Raw genomic sequence first — 13,615 nt, 5'->3', positions numbered from 1 at the left:
CCTGTGGAATGTATAACCCTCATTGTAAAATAATACTGCCTTCTTCTCATAGCTGTGAACTGATTTAAGTCCAGGACTGCTTGCAGGCATGTTAATTTTTTGTCTGTTTCTTTCAGTTTTGGAGTTTTTTTACTAAAAACAGAATGCAGGGAGTTGTGCTCTCAGCCAGCTAAATTTACTGTGTTCCAAATTGTATACAAAGAAAACATAATCTTTTTGGAAAATTGTATCCTAGCTTGTTTCTTAGTTCTAGTGCTTGTGCTTCTTACAATATCCTTTATAAACACACATCTTAATAGTTTTTGGACCAATCAATACTTTTTAATTCCTTATTAGGTATTGTCATTCCCTCAAACCACTGTGTCACCCACATTATCAAACTTGAATGAAAATTGCCTGCAATGGGATTTGGTTTTAGAACTTCTGTGATCCAAGTCACTTAATATGACCAAATTGTCCCAAAACTGGTGACCCAGAAGCTGCTGGGAAGGCTACTGGCTGACACTCTGATATTTAGAATCCATTTCTGTATTCTGTATCTATTCTTTTAGAGATCTGTGGATGCTATGTGTATATATATATATACTCTTACAGGGGTTTTTTGTTTGTTTTCAATATACTTTTCTAGGCCTTTGATTGTTATTGGTGGTTCTTCTGACAGAAATCAGGAAACCATGGGAGCTTTCCAAGAATTCCCACAGGTACACAGACATATAACTTTCTGTAGGAAGGTTGCAGTTTAATAATTCTTGTTTCTTCATTATTATAGGAAAAACAATCCCAAACACTAACGTTTCCTAGCAGATCTTATAATGCTGTTGATTTGCTCCATCTACTGGTTTAAAACTGACATTGTGTAAATACAGCAGGTTGCCTGGAATGTCTTTGTTCCTTCTCATGTTGGAATTCATACCTTCTTTTATGTTTTCAGCTAGTATAAATTTCCTTTGTTTGTTCTGAGATGGACAAAAGCAAAATGTCCAAGAAAATAAACCAGTTTATGAAAAAAAAAAAAAAAAAAAAAAGAAAAGCTTAAACACTTGGAGGAATGAGTATGGTTTTGACAGCTTTCACTAGCTGCTACTGCATTTTTCTCTGGAAAGCTTTCACCTTTTTGCTTTTCATCTGGCATTTCTTTCATTTTATTCATGTGGAAATGAGCAAATTACTTTGATTAATCAATACAATGGTTATTTGCCTTTATTCAGGTTGAAGCTGGCAGGCTGTACAACAAGCTGTCTGTCCGCCCAAGCAGCCTGGAAGTTATTCCTGCTGTTATTGAAAAGGTATGAAAAAATACAAAATGAACAATAGAACATCAGGTAACTGTCTCCTTTTAAGTTTTGAGGGTTTATTTTTGTATAGTTGTTATTCTGAGTAATTTGCTCTGTCAGATAGGAGGTGATGGTTGATTGAGTAAATTAACAATTGAGGAGGTTCTGCCTTGTGAACAAAGTTATGGAATAGGCTAGAAATAGATCCTAGTCCAATCTGATGCTTACTGATCCCTGCAGTGATTTTTGTTATCTTCAGATAGAGTTGGACAATTTTTATTAAATAAATGCTTTTAGGGAGAGTTGTAATAACTAGAAATGTAATGCTTCAGCTGTTTTATCACTGTCATGTGAAGGAGATTTGGAGGGGGGGCAGTGGAGATGGTTGTGTTTGGGGTTTGAGTTTGGTTGTGGCTCTGTTGGTCTTTTTTGAGAGTGAGAAAAAATATATCCTTATCTCAGTGCTTCAGAGAGGATTAGAGAAGTCTTTTGGTACTGCTGTAGCAGCCCTTCAGCCATGTCAGCCTAAATTCTGCATACAGTCATTCTATTTCCAGAAGTGCAAATTCAGCACAGCATCTACCTGCAATAGAAGAACTGGGATCAAAAGTAATAGAAAGTGGAGGCATTTGGTTATCCTGGTTTTACTCTGTGCTACTTTAAGTAGAATTCAGCATTAATGTTTAATTTTATATCTCCAAACATGACAACTGATAATGCATTTGTCTCATGGCAAATTAAACAAAGAATTTAGAGTCTAATACTGTACACCTGCTAAAAGGCTCCAATTGGTATATAAGAGAAAGTATAAATAGCTGTCAAAACGTTATGTTGTTGGTATAAATCAATCCATGGAAGCTTCCAGTATGATGAATCAACAAAATAAAAATGTACCTTGTCTGCCTACAGAAGAGTTTTCTTGCTTTTTTGCATATAAATATTTTTAAAATCCCGTCAAACAGTGATTAAAATTGTGAATGTATGTTTTCTAGGCTGTAAGAACCAGTATGTATGGTCGTCCAGGTTCCTGCTATATTGACATACCTGGGGATTTTGTGAATCTTCAGGTGAATAAGAGCTCTGTCAAGTGCGTAAAGATTACATTCATTATTTTTAAAGTCATTGAACAAAAGAAAATTAATTTATATGTCAATTTCATGTTTTATTTTCCTAAACCAAAAAAAATCCAACCTCTAAATGTGACATTCCATCATAACATGATACAGATTACAGTATGTAATGAAATGTGCAAAAAATAATGAGTTAATGTGGTAATATAATGATGTCACTCTGTAAATCTCTGAAACACTACCTGCAAGATTAAAGAAACAAGGAGGGGAAACTTCAAAGCCTGTTTTGAAAAAACATTTCCTGTTCTAATAAATGCTGTAACATGGTGTGTAGCAACTGTAATTTTATGCTCAACACTAGTTTTTGTCTTTCAGCATTTCTTGTTTTGAATTTTTCAAAGAGCCTCTTTTGTTTTGCTCTGCTTCAGGTACGTGGAATGCTGCCTGCCACCTCCCATCAGCATGGCTGAACACTCTGCTGTATCCAAAGCAGCCTCTGTCATTGTTCTTTCCAAGCAGCCTCTGCTCATCATTGGCAAAGGTAATATGCTTTGATGTAGCTTTGAACTGTGCACATTCAGGACAAGAGCAGATTGCTTTTCCCCAGAAGTGTTACCCATCTTCTTTTTAGTCCAACCAACCAGTAGTAAAAACACAAAGTTCTTTGGAATTCAATGTTAAAATCCGCTCTGGTTTTAGAATTTTTTTTTCCGTTATGTAATGGTTTATTTTTCATCTAGCTTAAAGAAAAATCAATTGATAAAATACAAGTTTATATAGAAAAAATCAGATAACTGTTGTCTTTAATCCTAGAGCCAATACCAAGGGATCACTTCCAAAATTCCAAGCAACTCAAATTTTAGTAAAGAAATTATATTTTCTGCTCTGGCATATATAGCAAGAATCAGAGTAACCAAAGGTCATTTTTCTGTTGGTTCTTGCTGAAAGTGCCAGCCTACCTTTGTAGGGATGTACAGCAACACAGCAGGTGCTGCTGCTGTTGCTGTTTTACAGACTTTTCATTGTACTCTGCCAATGTAATCAATTCCTAGAGATGGAGGGTAATTATTTTCTGTGCTGGTTCACTTATTTTGTGCCTCCTTGTGGAATGTTAGCCAGTGCAGTGGTGTTTCTGTTGAAGATACAGGTCAGTTAGGAACAGAATTAAAATAACCAGCTCATTTAACCCAGGATATTTTCCTGCAGATGTGGGGAATGATCTCTATGTTTAATTAGGGAATGCAATGATGGAAATTAGATGGATCTTATGATTGTTTAGGTAATGAAATTGAAAACAGAAGGTAGATCAGAAGAGGTTATGTTGGTTTTTTTTTTCTCTCTGTCTGGATACACATTAAAAAAGGGTGTTCTCTGAAACTGAAAGATGGAAAACTAAAAAAAAAAAAAAAAAAAAAAAAAAAGATGTGTTTTGTCAATGTCCACAAATGTACCTGGACTTTGTGCTATATATTGTTTTTAGCAGAATTTTTGAAATATTTCCAAAAGTATATTCTTCAGGATATAAGGATATAAGACTCACAGATTCAAGCCATTGCACAAGGACCAGTCAGTTATTTCAGGTTGCCTGGGCAAGCTTAATTCAGCAGCCATGTACTGCTGCAGCATCACAGGAAATGTGTGCACAAACACATACCTTTGCAAGGACTTGTTTGTGTTTCTCTCTTTTCACTAAAGGCTTATAGTAGAGTCTTTGGGCAGGTTGTTATGGAGCAGGGGGTGAGCAAGAAATGACATTACACAACATAAAGGTCATCTCGTGTTGCTGTTGCAGAAGTCTCTGTCCCATAATACTAAATGTCACTCACTAAAAACTTGTCATTTTAAATAAACAAGATTTCCTATTTTTCCCTGCCCTGTTTCATAAAAATTGATAAAATAGTTCAGCTGAAGTCTTAAAAGAAACCAAGCAAAGAAAAGGTTTTGTTGAAAATATGTGAAATTTTAACTGCAGATATTTGTGGTTTGGCATGTTTAGTTTTGAGTTCTTCAGAATGAAAAGTAACAGGCAGCTTTCATAATGGGAAACAGTACTCCTTCTGCCATAATGTAATCAGCTTAATTAAAGTTCAAGCAAATACAGTTGGTTTCTGTAGTATTAAGCAGTCTCTTTCATTTCATTCAGGTGCTGCTTATTCGCATGCTGAAAACAACATCAGAAAGTTGGTGGACCTTTGTGGACTGCCTTTTTTGCCTACACCAATGGCAAAAGGAGTAGTTCCTGATAACCATCCAAATTGTGTAGCTGCAGCAAGATCAACGTAAATATAAAGCAAGGCTTCTAATCCTAACAGCTGAGAAACAGCTAGGAATTTTGGTGGGCTACAGATGCCAGGGAAGAGAAAATTCCTACCACAAAAATTTTTTCAACAATGTTTTGCACTTCACTGTAGAGCACTGAAGATCTTGCTGGAAAAGGGACAACAGATTTAAGTGGATCACTTCAGAATGCTGACCAGGAAGATACTTTGATATATATTATATTCTGTAGCTATGAAACCTATGGCAAGTAGATGTATTAATGTTGCTAGTGTGTATTTTGTAACATTAAACAGAGCTGGTAAACAGTTTTATGTTAAACGTTTAACTCTGTGCACAAGACAAACTCCTTCTTTTTACTTTAACACCATAAACAAAAGCTTGAACTGCCCAAGTTGCAGTTGAAATTTTGCCAGCTGTTGTCTCTGTGTGATGTTTGCAATACCCTATCACTAAATTGCACTTTATTTATAAAGAAAAGTAAGATATTTCAAACTACACTGAAAGACTGTGTTTAAAGTAATTTTTAATAGGGTTTTTTGGGGCTTTTGGCAAAATTAATGTGAATGGATCCTAAGAACCCTACTATGTATGAATATGCACAGAGTTGGTTTGCAGATGGAGCATTTATATACCCTGAAAGTAAAATGCTGTCCTTTGCTGAACATCTTAGATTTATCACTGTTAAGCATGCTGCTAGGAAGAATCGAGAATAAAAGAATATACCAAATATTGTCTGTCTATCTGGAAGGTAAATTAATGGGAGACTAAGCTGAGAGGCCCATACCAGTCTTAATTTTGCCACCCACTCTTGCCAGTGTCACAATAGTGAGCCTTTTGCTTTAACTTCAGCATCATTCTAGCATCTTGTTGGTCTCCTAATGTAATGATTCCTCTCCTATATATGTTGTAATAGGAAAAAAGTAATTAATTTTCTTCTTAAGTTCCTTAACTCAAGAATGGCTTGATGATTGGCTGTATAAAAGGATACAGGATTTTGAGGCTAAGCAAGCAGCTTAGAGGAAGGAAGAATTATATGTGTATTCTGGGGTTTGCTGTGGTGGTTAGGATTGCTTCTAATTTTGCAAAGACTGTTAAATGTAATAGTGATTCCTTCTTATCTGGTTCTGTCATTTCCCTTTATTAGGGCATTACAGCATGCTGATCTAATCATCTTGCTTGGTGCAAGGTTGAATTGGATTTTGCATTTTGGTCTTCCACCGAGGTATCAACAGGATGTAAAGGTTATTCAGGTAAGCAGGAAAATCATTATCACTTAATGGAAGTCTTCTCTGTTCCAGCATTGCCCAGAGCAATTACTGTAAATTATTTTGGTAATGTATTTCATGTGGCAAATACTGCCATATGGACAGTGCAGTATGGTGCATATAACTATGGTAATTCTCCAGAGATACTTATGATATCTTTAATTATTCTTTTTACTTCCTTATTTTTTTGAGAATGCTTACAATACTGTTCCTAGTATCAAGAGCTTGACGCTACTATAATGAGGAGGGCAGACACATCTATGCAGTTGACTAATACAGGGTTAGACTCACAATATTGTTGTATCTTTGGAGCATTGGAATTTCTATGATTGAAAGAAAACTGTCTTTGAAATTGTGGAATCTTTCATACTGCTCTCTTGTGTGATTTTTTTCTGAAAAAGAACTGCTTTCAGATCCTGTCATAATGTAAGAGCTCAGTCACTCGGAAATTAAATAAGAGGAAGAAAGGCTGTTTAACTAATGAATGCATTTGACAATCTGCCAAATCTTAGAAAGAGAAGTCTTTGAATTGTGTCCTTAAAATCTCCTCTCCAAGACTCTGTGATCAAATAGTAGTAGTTGATCCAACATATTGGCTGTCCTGCTTACACTGACCTGGAACATAGTCTAAAGTTCAAAACTTCACAATAGCATTAATTTTTAAGCTCAATTTTTAAAACATGTTATTTTTGCAAATATTATTTTTACAAATAATACATATTTTATGTTTCCTCTTCCTAAAAAATTTAAATTTTTTTTTGTCTCAATTTTTTCACAGTCGGAGATTAGTATTAAAACACTAACTAAGTTCATAGTCGGTGTGACCTGGTCAAAAATAACAGTTTATGTAATCCTAGAAGGCTCATGCATCACTGATAGATTTGCTTCAGTAGTTGCAAATTACTTTTCTGTTTCTTCATGCTAACTAAGTTCTTGCTGTCAAGTAGCAAACACACAGTTTTCTCTGTGACAAAATTGCTGCTTTGTATAGACTTTCAGGGTATACCTGAGCCTAGATTTTTAGCTCACATACAATGCTGTAATAAAGTTCTGCAGTGTCTGCAGGAGCTTGAAAGAAGCAAGCAGTCAACTTTAAGAATATATATGACTTTCATTAAAATAGGTATGTGCCATAGGGTTTTACTTTGTATAAAGGATTTCCTGATGTCAAGGAAAAACAAAGGAAATTACCTGTATAGCCAAAACAGGGTATGAAGACAATGTTAGACATCTATGTATGTTAGGACATGTTCCTCACCTGAACTGAAAAAAAAAGTTATGGTTAATATCCTTGAGTTAATGGTTGTTTTTATTTTTGAAATACAGATTGATATTTGTGCAGAAGAGCTGGGGAATAATGTAAGGCCAGCTGCAACTTTATTAGGTGACATAAACGCCGTGACTGAGCAGGTAACGTAATGTCCCATGTCCTCTGGTTTTGACCTCAATTTCCTCTGATTCATGTGAAGTAATTTGCCTGTTAAAAATAAAAGAAAAAAAAAACCCAGCTGTTCAAGGAAAACCATTTTTTCAGGCAGTATATTAATGTTGTATATCCAGTCCATTGTCAAATTATATGTTAAAGATTCTGATTAGTGTTCTGTGATTGTGCTGGGATAGTTCTTGATAATGTTATTATTGATGCTTTTGTTGTCTTTTAAACATGTTGAAAGAACCCTCTACAACATTTCAATATTGTTCCAGCTCTTAGAAGAATTCAAGAAAAGGTCATGGAAATACCCTTCTAATTCAGATTGGTGGCAGAAGTTAAGAGGGAAAATAAAGAACAACGAGGAAAGATCTAAGGTAGCGTGACATTAAAGAAATTAAAATGTTTCTTGCTATAACAGGCACTGATAAATTGTCAGTTTTATAACTAGTCTATATCCAGTTATTTCTCAATAATTTCTCAGTTAAGTCACTCAGACTTTGAAATTTTTTACCATTCTGGTACAGGCTTACTCTTCCTATGCTTAGGAACTGTAAGCATTATAGGTTAAGTATTCTATGATTTTGTATAAATTCAAACTGTGTAGAAATCATTACACTTTGGAACTGGATTCTTAAAGTCATTAATAGAAGACTACAGCAGAGCTGCTGTATTATGGGCAGTGGCTTTTAAGCAATGGACAGATACTTCAAGTACTCCAAGTGAAAACTGGTTTAGGTGAAGATGCATTCTTAGTTTTCTTCTAATTGTAATCATTGTCTGTAATTGTGCAGTTTATCAATGCCAGTCTAGGTTTAATCTATGTTAAAAGCAAGTAGCTATTAAGACCAAGAGACCACAGATGCTTGGTATATACCTAACTTTGTGTAATTCATATTCTGCAACTTCAGATGCATGTTCCCAAGACTGGGATCGAAAATAAAGTCATTTTAACAGATTGCTCTTTTGAATTATCTCCCAGCACACAGATGACAGCTCACTTAGAGTTGTTGATAGTCACACCTGGTGCAGAAAAATTTCATGAGCCTCTTGGGTTAAACTGAGTTTTAATAGCTTCTGCTAATGATAGGCCATTGAAGGGCTGCTGAGCTTTTTGAGCCTCTGATAAATATGTTGTCACCGGGATAGATACAGAAGGGGTGACCTTGATGCAGTGCCTGAAAAACCAAATACTCCAGCCTTACCTAGCAGAGTGTATTTTTATTTTCATCATTTTTACTTATGTGTCTCTGTTTTGCACCCTAAATTCTATGTGTGGGAGTTACTAATATCTTTTATTTTTAAGGGATTAGCATTACAGAAATCTCTGCCTATGAATTATTATACAGTCTTTCATCACATCAGAGAACTGATACCCAAGGACTGCATTTTAGTAAGTGAGGGAGCAAACACCATGGACATTGGACGAACTATGCTTCCAAATTTCTATCCCCGTCAAAGGTGTGATATCTTTTGTTCTGACTCAACACACTACATTTCTGCATAAATGTTTTCATTTAGCTAAGAAAAATAGTGGTCTGGAAAACATAAGTATAATATGTTGGGAGCGGGATTAAGGGAAGTTTTCCACTCACATACTGATGTCCTGTCATAGATTTTAACAATTCTCTGTGTGCTCTGCAGCAGAATGGTGATAGTTGCTCTCTCTCTCTTGTGGAAAGCGAGTGATGAGCATTGTGTTCAACTCCCTGACCTAGATGTTTGTTTCTGTGTTCAGAGTCTGTGGTAAATATTAATGAAAAATAAAAACAGTAATTGGGCTTCTCATGTTGAAAAGAATCCATGTGAAGAGTTTTTCTTTGGAACATTCAAAATGGGGAAAACTTGAAAATTGGATTATATAATAGGCATGCTTTCATGTAAACCTATATGCCTAAGGTGTGAGTACTCAAAATTCTGCTTTGTGAACAAAACAACCAACAACACCCATGTACTTCCAGTAGAGTTGGGGGAAGAGTGTGTATTTTTCCCCCTTATTTAAAATAAGTACACAGTAATGTTAGTGGTTGTCTCTTCAGACTGCACTGTACATATCTGAAAGGAAATTCAAGCAGTTAACCCTAGAATAATCTAGTGCTTTATGTACTTCTGTGTCCATTATGTGCTTCTGATGGAAATGATCTAACTAAATTATAGCTTTCAATTTGATTTCAAATGGTTGAACAGAAGACTAAAATTTGAACAGCAGTATTTAATCAATGGCTTTCAGACTAATAGTTATATTTTCAAGGCATTAAATATAGAAATATTTCATGTTGTCTGTCTCTACAGTAATGGAATGTTTCTGAAATACTGTTACTATGTAAGCTAAAAGCGTATGAGAATAGTTCTTTATTGTAGCACTAGTGTACAAGAGTTCTTCATTTTAATATGAGTTCCAGTATGTTGATATCACTTAAAACATTTGCAGTTTTATCAAATGTTTGGCCGAATATAATAATCTCTACTTCTGGTATCTCTTTATACCAATTGTTTATAAAACAGTATTTGAATACTATATGGCAAAGTATTGAAAGTAAAAGTAAGGCATCATGAATTAATTAAAGAGGTTGAATAGAAATAAAGGGATAGTAATTCTGTCTTTTACCTTTAGGCTTGATGCAGGTACTTTTGGAACCATGGGAGTAGGGCTGGGTTTTGCCATAGCAGCTGCAATGGTAGCCAGGGACCACACACCTGGAAGGCGAGTTGTCTGCATAGAAGGGGATAGTGCTTTTGGATTTTCTGGAATGGAAGTGGAGACTATCTGCAGGTAACTGGGTTTTTTTTGGCTCAAAAAGATGCTCTTCAGGGTCACTTTAACTAGAAAAATGTAGCTGCTGGTAGGTGGGGTATCCATAAAACACATAAAAACAAGCCAAAAAACATACATGCTAATTTTTTATGTTGTTGTTATGTAGTGCTTTCTTAGTGCTTTACTAGTGGTGGTTGAATCATATTTCAGGTAGAACTGGGATTTTTCTTCCTTTTACTTGTAAGAAAAATTACACTCTTAACATCTTACTGAATGGGGCAAGTATTTCAGCATTCTTCCAAATGTCTCTTTTTATAGATATAACTTGCCAATCCTGATTATCGTAGTAAACAACAATGGGATTTACACTGGTTTGGATGCAAATTCCTGGGAGCAAATGTTAAAGTTTGGTGACCCTGCTACATGGTAAGCATCTTCAAAGTATGTCCTTTGTAACTATGGAAGAAGTGACCAAAATGGTCATTCTCTTAATTTTAATGCTTTATGATCCAGATTAAAAATACATTTATAAAATCAATTTAGTCCTGAGCTAAGTTCATATAAGTAAGAACCAATTACCAAAAGTAAACAGCCAACCTAATTCCAGCCTACTGCTTGCACAACAGTGCAGCAGAGTGATGATTCTCTACTAGTTTTCTCAGGTTCCTGCATCAGTTCAGCCCACAGAGTCCATAGTGGGCTAACTTTCAAAATTCTGATACTCTCCAAAATTACCTGAGGTCTGAGCTTGCACAGGACTTCTGCTTCTGAGCTAAGATCTCTGTACAAATAGAACTAGGCTAAAGCTTAGCTGAGGAATGACTCCACAAGATAAAAATGAGTACAGTACCCTATAAACACATCTTAGGTGATACAGGAACCGTAGTTCTTTCAGCCCAGAACAATTCATCAGGCCAGCACAATAATCATCTTGCACTTTAAAAATGGTGCTAAAGTAATTAAATTAGTCAGCCTGGCAATTTTCCCATGCCATTAGTCATGTTTTCCATTCTGTTACAGTGTACCTCCTGTTTCTCTCCTGCCAAATGCACACTATGAGAAAATTATGTCTGCCTTTGGAGGTAAAGGATACTTTGTTAAAACACCAGAAGAATTGCAAAATGCTCTGAAAGCAAGTGTGACTGACAAGCAAACACCTTCTCTTATAAATGTAATGATTGATCCACAATCTGAGAGAAAGAAACAGGTATATATGTGTTTTCCTTTCTTTTCTGCAAGCTTCATGGTGGTGAGCTTCTGAAAACCTTAGGGACTGTCACTTAAACCACAGAGGAGGAAGAGATGGTTGCAAGGCAAAAAGATTGTTCTTAGATTTGGGAGATAGAGAAAATAGGTCCTTTTACATCATGCCATCTGCTTTCCTTGCTGTCTGCTTGTTTGGGTTTTTCCCCCACTGGCTGTTATTAATGTATAGGGTCCTTAATGACTGTTTCCAAAATTTAAGGTTATTCCTTTTCATTCTAGACCAAAGGAGGTGAAACATTTTTGAGCAGTCTTTATATCCTGTGGATTCCCTCTTACTGTTTGCCCATTCTGATGTGGTGTTTTTTCTATGTTGGTTTGTTTTTTTGCTTACAGGAATTTCCCTGGCTGACTCGTTCTAACCTGTAGTAGAAGAGGAAGATGATGGTGGTGCAAGGCAGCATGTTAAACAAAACTGAGTTGTTTTCTGGAAGCAGAACTGATGCAACTGTATTTTGCATAGGCATTGGAACAAAGTGGGATTTTAGAACTGCTGTTAGAGGAATCTTTAAATGCTGAAATTAGGTAATTGTAAAATGAGAGAGACACATATGAATGTATACCCGGCCTTCTAACAGATTCTACACAAACACTGATGATAAAACTATATACTTTTTCTTTTACTCTGAGTAACACCCATTATTTGTGAATTAAAATCTTGAATGTTCTGGATGAACAGAATAAGGTGAGAGTTTTATGCTGTGTGAAACATAGAAGTGTTCGCCTAGAAGTTTGCATAGAAGTGTCTGCAATTATAGTAGCTTGATTTGTAACCAATCACTCCACCATTCTGCTTGTTAAAAACTTTGTCCTCTAAGGACCAAACCAAAGCATCTTGTTGTGACTAATTCCCCATTGGTCTCATTATGCATTGAAGCCTATTGCATTGGTAGTAGCTTCCTCATTTTACAGATTGATTTTTCAGCTTCTTCTGAATGCAGGAGTAGTATTAAAAATGCAGACTTACTCAAGGGCTAAGCTTTTATCTACTGAATTTGTTTTTACTAACTGGAATTTATGTGTTTGTAGGAAAAGCAAACCCTGGATTTTTGTTTGAAGCTTAGCTCTTCACAAGCACCACAATGTCTGTAGGCTGAAAACGTGGCCATACTTAGTGAGATTTCCAGTATTAATAGATTGTAAGTCTTTATAATTAGAAGCATTTTAAATAAAACATTACCACTACCATTACTGAAATATCAACAGTGACACCAACAAAAAGACTGGAAAAAAAAAATTTAAAAATCCCTCACCAGAGCAACAACAATAAAAACTATTAGACTGGAGCATAATGTTCATTTGGCTGGCATCACACAGCAATCATCAGTGTTTGTGCTGTGGCTGGCTAATTGTACAACAAAGGTTCTTTATGTAACTGTATAGAGACCTGGAGTCCCACCTGCACTGTGATGCAGAGGTGACATTTCAAGCAGATATTTGGCCTGCCTGGCATTCTATCTACTGTGTTTTCATTTGTTGCTGCATCTGACAATCTGACTTAGAGTTCAGACTTTAGAAATGAAGTAGCTCTTTGTCTATGCTTCTTTGTCATGACCTACAACAGTTACTATGCAGGACACTAAACAGATTACTTTATATTTACATCTGTTCTTAAATGCACAGGTTCTTTGTTACATGCACAGAAGGGAATATTCTGTCTCTGATTTGGGTTTTGCTTGCTTTATTTTCTATTATTCCATTGTCAGTAAGTGTTAGTTATCTAGTGGAAGGCACTTGATGGCCTGAGGAGAGAAAGGACTGGGCTGGCAGGGGATCGTGGCTGCAGTCAGGTTTGTTGCAAAAGGCTTGGCTTATTGGGTCTGGCACTTCAGTTTGGGTCTGGCCCAAGGCCATGGGTTACTGTTAGGCAGAGGAATGTAGGAATGTCTCTGCACACTAGTACAGGGAGATAATATCTGAAAGAAATAATATCTGAAATAATCTGAAGTGCAGAAGGATAAAATCTTAGAAGGGATACAGCTCATAAAAAAATGTAAGGCTGTTGAGTTGCTGTGTTCTCTGGGGTACTCTGCAGGGAGGGTGGAGCAGTGTTGAATCTTGACATTAAATTTTTGTCAGTCTTCTTGATGTCTCACAAGTTAATTTTGATGTGTTTCTGTGATTAAACACAATCCATTATGACAGTGTAAAATATCTCTAAGAATTAATGCTGGAACTGACCACAGGGGAGATAATTTGCATTGGATAAACAAATGTGGAAATTACTGTTTTATACTTGAAAATTAATAAAAAGTGATTTTCATGCTGTTTGTCTTTTA

The 13,615-nt window shown here is 35.8% G+C and overlaps 1 protein-coding gene across 1 annotated transcript in view; it reads left to right on the top strand.

The window, feature by feature from the left end:
• Positions 1-13,615, top strand: part of HACL1 (2-hydroxyacyl-CoA lyase 1) — a 21,037-nt gene extending 7,422 nt beyond the window's left edge. The window contains exons 5-17 of the mRNA XM_053941991.1: positions 629-701; positions 1,209-1,286; positions 2,267-2,361; positions 2,773-2,885; positions 4,488-4,623; positions 5,769-5,874; positions 7,216-7,299; positions 7,594-7,695; positions 8,625-8,779; positions 9,933-10,091; positions 10,392-10,499; positions 11,094-11,280; positions 11,673-13,615. Coding sequence (XP_053797966.1) covers positions 629-701; positions 1,209-1,286; positions 2,267-2,361; positions 2,773-2,885; positions 4,488-4,623; positions 5,769-5,874; positions 7,216-7,299; positions 7,594-7,695; positions 8,625-8,779; positions 9,933-10,091; positions 10,392-10,499; positions 11,094-11,280; positions 11,673-11,705 — 1,429 coding nt within the window. The 3' untranslated portion in view covers positions 11,706-13,615. The remainder of the gene's footprint in view (positions 1-628; positions 702-1,208; positions 1,287-2,266; positions 2,362-2,772; positions 2,886-4,487; positions 4,624-5,768; positions 5,875-7,215; positions 7,300-7,593; positions 7,696-8,624; positions 8,780-9,932; positions 10,092-10,391; positions 10,500-11,093; positions 11,281-11,672) is intronic.

The sequence above is a fragment of the Vidua chalybeata genome, chromosome 1 (genome assembly GCF_026979565.1).
Source record: "Vidua chalybeata isolate OUT-0048 chromosome 1, bVidCha1 merged haplotype, whole genome shotgun sequence".
NCBI classification, from domain to species: Eukaryota; Metazoa; Chordata; class Aves; order Passeriformes; family Viduidae; genus Vidua; species Vidua chalybeata.
This window is presented reverse-complemented; position numbering and strand designations above follow the sequence as displayed.